At 45.2% G+C, this 9,055-nt stretch overlaps 1 protein-coding gene across 4 annotated transcripts in view; it reads right to left on the reverse strand.

The window, feature by feature from the left end:
• The window catches only part of SPIDR (scaffold protein involved in DNA repair), a 209,238-nt gene extending 202,615 nt beyond the window's left edge, over positions 1 to 6,623 (reverse strand). For 2 of the 4 annotated variants that reach the window (XM_056330864.1, XM_056330863.1), the window contains exon 1: positions 6,516 to 6,623. In XM_056330864.1, coding sequence (XP_056186839.1) covers positions 6,516 to 6,530 — 15 coding nt within the window. In that variant the 5' untranslated portion in view covers positions 6,531 to 6,623. The remainder of the gene's footprint in view (positions 1 to 6,515) is intronic. The other 2 variants (XM_056330865.1, XM_056330866.1) reach the window with 1 other exon arrangement.
• Positions 6,624 to 9,055: the final 2,432 nt, after the last annotated feature.

The raw sequence follows: 9,055 nt of genomic DNA on the forward strand, positions 1-9,055 counted from the left end.
TGTCAGTTTCCTCAGACAGTAATTGACTTTGCTAAAAGCCTCTTCTAAAATTGCTGGGGGTATTGACACTGCAAAGCAGCTACTACAAGAGCTCATTATCACCAAAGTCAAACTTTGTAACGTGAACTTTGTCCATGTAACAACCCCCACAGAAGTATAAATGAAAAGTAAAATCTTGAATATTATGTGGTATAAGGTGTCCAAAGTGCTTTAATAGGGACATGATATCAAGTAAGGCGGCTACAGCAGTTTAAACAAGAAAGGTTAATATTATGACATGAAGGGAATTTAAACCTCGCCTTCCTCCCAGTGAAGATGCTGGCCCAAGCCTCAATGTCCAGAGTGCTTAGACATGAACCTTTACATTGTGCTATGCTCTTGGTAAGTACTTCTGCACAGCAGAAAGCATGAACAGGGCAAATATTAACCACTGAAACACATCAAGGCCCATTTTTTTGGTTCTGCAGCAACATGTCACAGCAAGACCTCACTTTAGTTGGAGACATTTGTTTCACCTGCATGTCCCTCAGGCTGGATGACTTCTCTCAGGCTCAGAGCTGACTGTACAGCCAATGGTGCACCAAGGCTCAAAATCATGCCATGGCTCTAGTTTAGGGGGGTTTTTTGTCGATTTTCATAGCTTCTGGAAGATTTTGCAAGATCCATTTCACAGACAAAACTTTACAGTATAAAATATGGTTTATCTAAGCTTGCTTCTTAAATAGGACAATCCAGTGCTGAAAAATGCTGATCTGTGCCAACAGTAGCACTACAACTTGCATGCAACTTTACAATACACTGCTTTTGATAGTCAATTAAAAGCAGAAACAATTGCAAAATAAGTGAAAAAGCCACAAAAATGCATGCACAAAGAGTTACATGAAACAGGCTTTGTAATATATTTCTGCTGTTAGAAAGCCTAATGAACATAGCACTAGAGAACTACTCTCTCAAGTTTCTCATCCACATTATTCTTAAAATCATTAAATCCCCGGACACACAGAATCCCTCTATTTCTGTATGCTGTCCAATACCAACAGAGTGAAGAAGGAGCACAGCATAAGGCACAGGGGACAAACAAAACACACGTGACAGCTGAGGTACAGCCAGTGGCGCACAACTGACAAGATTCGGGAAGGGGATACCATATAAAAGTCGGCAGGATAAAAGCTATATGTTAACTGCCTCTCCCTAAGTAAGAAGGGTTACGATGGATATAAGAAGGGTATACTTACAGTTGACAAGATTAAAAAACCCCAGACTAATATGAGTAGAATAAATAGCTGGTTTTATGCTTAGAGGATGTAGATAGTTACGCTTACATTTAGATCATTAGGAGTGCAACGTGAAGTGGCACTGGGAGTGACTTTCAAATAGCTGGAATACTCCTTCAGAGGCACTAGACAGTGACAGGCAAAAAGCAAATTTTAATAGTTAATGACTTAATGAAGAAGAATGTTACTTAATCCTGCACTTTGCTAGCTTGGATACAGGCAGGGCTGCTCAGGTCTTCAGAGCAGCACTACAGGGATGTCTTTGTGCAGGTGGTCTCATGGCAAATCAGAAGTAACTGGAGTCCCCTCTCCCCGAGCACCTGGCACTTGCCAGACCGCGCAGACACTGTGACAAGGAACCAAACAGCCAGAAAACTTTTTTGGGAAGAAGCACTAGTTACCTACAGCTGGCACAGCAGCAGAAGAAAGGATACAAGGACCAGTGGGACCACTCCTGCAGCTGCTTGACACCATGGCAGTTTAATTACAACCTGAATAACCATCAGTACTGCTGGCAGCTCTGGATAATTACCTCTTTATCTCACCACACTTTCTTCTCCCCAGATACAGGAAAATCTGAGAGTTTCTGCTACCACCACACAGAAATTTATAGCCACTATAGTTACTGAGAAAAACACAGTTCCTGAAGTTCCAGAACAACAAAGTAAGGAAATACACCCTTTACATGAGATGTTCTTCAGCTACTGCAAATTTCTGACAGACACCATCTGGAGGGAAGAGAAAGAGGACTTAGGATTGTCGATATTGACAGTAGTGACTTACAGCTCCATGCCTTTAATGCAGATACCTTTCCACCATTTCCCACATCCTACTCCACCTTAAAAAAAAAAAAATGAAAAAACAAACCCTAAAGACAGCTACCCACATCCCAAACTCCTTGACAATTTCAATCTCTCCATGTAAATAACTGAAGTGAACTTGGGAAAGTGGACCTACAGCTTCAACCCACAGTTACTGAAGGGGAGGTTTGTCAAAGCAGCACTGCATGCATGCACATGTATGGGTGCACATATATACACACCCACCCTAAGCATATTTTTAAAAGAAAAATATGCCATGCAAAAGTATATCATTTCAACATGTGTAAAATAATGTTTATGTGCAGATACAAATGTAAAGCACACAAATGTATTTTTATTAAAAATATGAACAGTGTGCAATAGCAGTTACAGATATACATAGATAGGAGGTTACAAGACATGCAATTCAGGAGAAAAATTCTCAAGGACACCACCAACACCAGAGGGTTCCCTCTGGCTGAAGGTTACAATGCAAAGAACGGAAGCAAAACACGGTGACCATACTTTCCACATACAGCTAGTGTCACCGTGCTTCAAATTACTAATGCAGTACAGCAGCAGGGAGGCCAGCTGCGAGGCCCAGGAGTGGGTACGTGTGATCTGGAGGCAGCTCTGCGGGGCCTCTGTTCAGCTCTTCACCTTTGGGTGTGGTGGGATGGTGCCTCTGCTGGGGAGACCACCCTCACCCTTCCCCTGCAGAGCTGCAGCGTCTGCTGCTCCCTGACACCCTGGCCCAGAGGTCTGGTGTCCAAGGACCTCTCTGCAGGAATGCATGAGCTGGCATGCAGAAATGTAAAGTTTTAAAGGCTCTTTGCTTCCACTCCAGCCTGCTTCAAGGCAACAGAGAAACTAATATTTTAAGTAACTTGCTTCTCAGGAATAAATATTTATAATTAAGCTAATCTGAAGGCCGTGCTGTTCCCAAAGAAATGCAGCAACAGTGAGTTCTCTTAATCTTGAGTCACAAGGTTAACCCTCATCTTCTTCCTCTGGCATAAAAACAGGGCACACAAAAAAGATCTTGTGTAACTTATTAATGTTATGCATGAAGTGTCTAGAAACAAGGTATTGGTATTAAAAAAATATGTATCACTGAATTGGGCTCAAAAGAGCTAGAGCACACACACCTGGTGTACTGCAAAAATCAGGATTTATTACAAAACAAAGAGTCAGGCAAATAATCTTGTGAATTGTGTAAAGCATCTGAAGACAAAATATGACCTCTGAAGTTCTGAGTTAAAAAAGGGGAGGCTAGGATGGCTACCTCATGTTGAAATTGTCTGTAGACCTCTGTTCACAGAAGCACTGCATTTTGTCACTGGAGCAGCCCCTTCTAAAGAAGTGAAATAAAATTAAGTCACTCCTGATGGTGTCAGTGGAATTAGGATCAAGCCCTTCACGTAAAAAGCATGGCAAGCAATCCTTCTCCCATTACTTCTTTAGTTATTTCCGATGAGAATAAAGGTAAGTCAGCCTACGTGGGTACAGGTATGAGGAAAAGGGAGAGACTCTCTGAAAATTCAAGAAATATACATAGTGATTATGCAACAGAATACAAGAAATATGGGGCCAGGGATTTGGATCTGATTTTTAAATAGATGTTCCTATCTAGAACACCTCCATTCAACTGATCTATATCACTAACTATGCCAAATACTTGTTACCCAGAAATACCCTATATTAAATCACTGGGACTATATCACAGCCCTTTACACCCCAGACAATCCCACTTTCTTGGGGCTGCTCCAAAAACCACAGAATGAACCCGCAGGAAAACATGAACCAATATATTATCTACTTCATATACAAGTGGCATTTCTTTGACGGTTCATCTTCTCTAACACTAAAAGCAACATTAGCTGAAGGACAAATATAATAATAAAATGTTCTACTACATGAACTCCTCCTGCTACTGACATGCAAATCCATGTTAGTCATGTCACTTAAGCACCTCAGAAGTATTCAGATACAATTATTCATTCTTCCCAAACAGAGCAGAACAAACAATAGTGCTGAAAATCACAGCTCTAGTTTCCAGAGACTTTTCATATTTTTAAAAACAAAGGGAACCATTGCATAAAAGTACACAGAAATACCAAACACTGACCAATAACCATCCGCACCTTTCACCTTCGTCCTCAAGAGACTTCACATAAAAGTACTCAAACTAGAAGAAGTGTTGGGCTTCAAAAGCACAATTTTAAGATAGCACAAAACTCAGTTTGAAAACATGCATCTCATTTTCGGCAAAACTCAGCTGAACACACTACTGAGCTCCTGAAAGTATAATTACTGTTTTTCCTGCCTAGATAGAAAGTGCAGTTTTAATTTAATATTAAAACATCCTTGCATTTGAAACCCTCAAGTGAGGATTCAAATAAAGGTTACAGAATTAAAACTGCAGTCATATTTTTTTCAAGCCAAGGTTATTTTTTTTATTCCTATGAAAACCAGTATGTATATTTTCCAAAGGCAATTTGCAAGAATACATATGAACCTGAGAAAGGACCTCGTTAAGTTGTAATCATTCATGAAAAAGTCTAAACTGTATGACCATAGTCACAATGACCTGGCATCCCTCCCTCCAAGCTGTCAGCATGCATGTGGGAAAGAGGAAAAAAAAAAATCTCAAAATACTTTTCTTATTGATATTGGTATAGGAGACTGATATTTTTAGAACACTGTTTTAAAACATTTCTTTGTGTTCACGATGTTTACTAATCAATGAAAGGCTATTCTCATTGACTGATACATATATGTATTTAACATTACCATTTGAATGTCAGGATTTTTTTTAACCTATACAAGCTTATTTAAGCAAGAATATAAATTACTATAAGCCTACATTGAGGAAAAAAATAAACACCCTCAAGGAATAAGAATACTATTGAAATGCATTTTGTGTCAATAACTGGTGGCAAGCAGTTAAGACTGAAATCTTCACTCCATCAAAATGGTTAAACCAGAAAAAATTTTGCAAGATTAAGTTATCAAAAATGTTTAGGATACTGTAACAGTATCATGCTATTTTGTTATGTATTGTGTTGGTTTGTTTTTCTGAATGGTTTAATTAATAGTCAGCAAGTGGAGAAGACTGCTGTCTTTTCACTTGACCAGTGATATAGTAATGAGGAACATTATCTTCGTCCGCAAAAGAAAGTACTATTATCAAAAGCTGCCATCACATTGCAACAAGAGCTGGTTAAACCTCGGCAGTCGAAGCGTGCAGTTCTTTTACTGGTCAAAAACTTTAAGTTTTAGAAGAAAATACGTATCACATCAGTGCTACAAGGTAAATTAAATGTAGGATGTTGTTTTAAACTTGATATCTTCTTCCGTGAAAACCGATTTCAAGTGTGATTATTTTAAAATCGGTGTATTCACACCATTGTACTCGTACGTTAAATAGAAAACGAAAGGTTTTAGAATCCCGATCCATCTGAACTGGATTTGTATTTACGCCGCAAATGACACTTGCAGTCTGCCCTTCAGCAGCATCTCAGTATTAGCACAAGCACTTAGTCACAGGCAGCACCCGAATCGCCGTCCTGCAGATACCGCCAGCTGCCAAGCGAACCGCCAGTGTGAGGAGACCCACAGCAAGCGCCGGGCGCTTCTCCTCCCTCCACTCCCACTCGTGCACCAGGCAGCGAAGCTACTCGAGAGAATATTAAGCCAGGCAACGTTGACAAGTCTCTTTTCCTCTCATAGTTTTACTTTCCCTGCACTTTGTCCCCGATGGTCATCTAAAAACCAGGCTGTATTGCACATTTTCCCCTCAGTACAGCTGTGCTTCCACTCCGTGGCGATGGTCAGCGTTGCGCAACCCAGCACACCGCGCGGGCGGCGGACCCGCTCTCCCGCCCCCCGCCCCAGCGCGGCGGGCCGCCAGCACACGCGTCGTGCCTCGGAACAAGCCGGAGCGAACCCTCCTCCTGCGGGGTCCGCGGCGCAGCCAGAGCCCAGCGTGGCCTCCGCCGAGCCGCCCCCCCGGCAGCCGCGTCCTCGCAGGCTGACCTCGGCGGGCCCTGCCCCCGCCTGCCCGGCCAGGGCGCAGGGAACAGGACCCGCCGCCCAGACCCCCTTCCCGCGGAGCCACCCGACTGGCTGGCTGCCTTCCTTACGCCGCCGGCCCGGGCCCGGGCGGGCCAGGACGTGCAACGCGAGCTGCGGGATCGGGTATGAGGACGGGGGGGGGGGACGGGGACAGGACGGGACTGCTCCGCCGCTGCCCGCCCCTCACACCGGGGCCGCAAGGCGCAGCGGGCGGCCGGGGCGCACAGCGAGGCTGCAGCACAGAGCGCCGCTGCCGGCAGGGCCCCGAGGGGAGGCCAGGGCGGCCGCCACCCGCCGCGCCCGGCCCGCCGGAGCCCCCAGCCCGCCCGCGCGGCCCCCCCCCCTCCCGCGCGCGCGCAGGTACCTTCCTACGGGGCATCGCCCCCTGACCAGGCGGCCACGTCCCCTGTCACGTGGCGGGGGAGCCCCGGGGGCGGGGCAAGAGGGAACCCCCAGCCCACTCCCCTCCCCGAGCTGGCGGCTACACCCCCGCCCTTTACAGCTTTGGCGCCGCCAGCTCCCCGGCTCCTGATTGGGCTGGCGTGGCGCACCGCGGGTGACGTCACGGGGGAGGCGGGGCTCTGGCGGTGCGGAGGGGTGTGGCGGACGCGGCGCGGCGGGCGAGGGCGCCGCTGCTCTTTTTTCAGGCCTCCCCCCGCCCGCTTTCTCCATCCCGCCCTCCCTGCGGCGCTGGGGTCGCGGGCCGCGCTGGGGGCAGGCTGTCGTGCTCCCGCCCTGCAGCGGCAGGCTGTCCTCGCAGCGCGGCGGTTAGAGAGACGGCCTTAACGGGCCCCGCTCCCCGGCGGCGGAGGGGCGGCGCTGGGCTCGGCGGAGGGGCGGGCTGGGCACCGGGAGCTGTGGGGCTCTCTCGACGGGGAGCGCCGTCGCTGGCACGGCGTCCCCCCGGGCTGGGCGGGTTTGGCCTGGCCATCCGCCGCTGCCGGGCTGCTCCGTGGGCTCAGGTGGGGCTGGGGACGAGGAGGGGCTGCGGCGGGGCTGCGGCCTGGGTTGTCTGTTCCTTGGCCCTGGGCACTGGCTGAGTTGCCGGCCCAGGTTGCTGAGGGGGCGGCGTGGAGAGCTGAGCTGCGTTTGTTGTGGAAGATGTTTTGGCTCTGCATCCTTCATGATACCCGAGTTGACTCGGAAGTAAAATCTCAAGAGTGGTGCTGTTTAACACCACAAGGAAACAAACAAAGCACTGGGATATAAACACTGCCCAGATATCTAAACAAATAATGTCTGAACACGGGACAAGACGCTTTTTTAAAAATACATTTGCAGTGAAGCTGTTAACTTGAAACTTTTAACTCCCTAAGCAACAAATAAGCTGTTAAATCTACAGACAAAAAGGGTAATGGTAGTACCAAGATATAGGGGCTTGGAACTGAAACTGCTTTGAATGGACCTTCTCTTCCATAAAATTATAATTGCAAGTGAATGAAGGGGAAAAAAGGCTGATGACCTTTGAAAATGTTTTTCTGGTACAAATGGAAACACTGGCAAAGAAGGGACAGAGAGGTTATTTTTCATCGCTTTTTGTATCTTCTTGAGAAGGTTGCTTAGGTTGTCGGTGCTGCTGTTACAGTTCAGAATAATAAACAACCTGTGTAAAATGAGAGAATTGTATCACATAGCTTAATTAGAATTTATAAAGCACTTTTGATAGAAGGTACTGTATGACTGCATTTTTATTATTAAACCCTAATTAGATGTCTATAGTTTACAGTTTGAATTTTTTCCAAGGCACCCTGTGGCCAATACCTGTCTTGTATTCCCTTTATAAAACTGCCACTAATTAAAACGCATTTTGCAAAGAGAGGAGAGCCAGAAACCTCATCATCCAAACCCCATATAGTCTTGATTGTTATGTTCAAAACAGAGTTAAAAGCAATTGTGTTCTCATCCTTCCAAAAATTTACAGTCTTTCTTCTGAAATTATTAGACTAACAAATGAATTCTATTATACATCATCTATTATACATCATCAGAAGTGGTTTTCTTTGATATTTGACAAAGTATGTTAGTGCACTATTCAGTTAAATAGTCCTTATGTTGGAGCTAAACCACGGGGAAATGAGTGGTACTGAGTCTGTATTAATTTTTTCTGTACATAAACTCCTTCCAAGGATTCCAGGGTGCTAACACCTGGGAGGAACTTCTATAGAATCCCAAGAAGATGACTGTGGTGAAAATTTATTAAATTGATCAGTGCTTATGAAAAAGTCTTTATCTTTAATTAGGAATTGTTTAACTTGGACAGTCACCTCAAGGACAACTTTAATGAGCAAGTGGTGTTTGTCCTGAGCCCCATGAACAAGCAAAACATGAGCAGGACCATCCAGATGGTAAACCATGTGCAGCTGTGTCATGATGGTAACTCCACCACGCTCAGATGTCTGGCCAGCATCCCTGTCATGTGTGAGTCTTATAAATCATGAGAGTGCACGCCTACACTTAGCATGAACTTAAAAGTTCACAAGTTTTTCACCGAATATAAAAGTGGGAAGCTCCAGGACTGGGCCAGAAACCTTGCCTACAGGTGGACGCACTGTGTAGGAATTTCCCAGGTACCAAGAGACTGGCACCAGCTGCTATGGGGCTTCCCAGCCACAGTGTGGGCCTGGATGATGTTGAGGTGGTAATTGGTGATGTATCCTTTTCTTAGTCTAACACTTTGCAGTAATGATTTGTTGCTTTGCTCCTATTGGTCTTCTATCACATTGTGTGTAATAACTAGTACTGTTTCCCTTTACCATACTCTATTCTATTTTCCTTTGTTATATTGTAATATAATAAACTACGTTTATTCTTATATTTGATTTGGAGTTCATTTTTGCTCGGTATTCAGTCAGTCAGTAAAATGGTGACTCAATCAATCAATAGATTTCCTTCAATTATTTTTTA

This window comes from Falco biarmicus, chromosome 3 (genome assembly GCF_023638135.1).
Source record: "Falco biarmicus isolate bFalBia1 chromosome 3, bFalBia1.pri, whole genome shotgun sequence".
Lineage (NCBI taxonomy): Eukaryota > Metazoa > Chordata > Aves > Falconiformes > Falconidae > Falco > Falco biarmicus.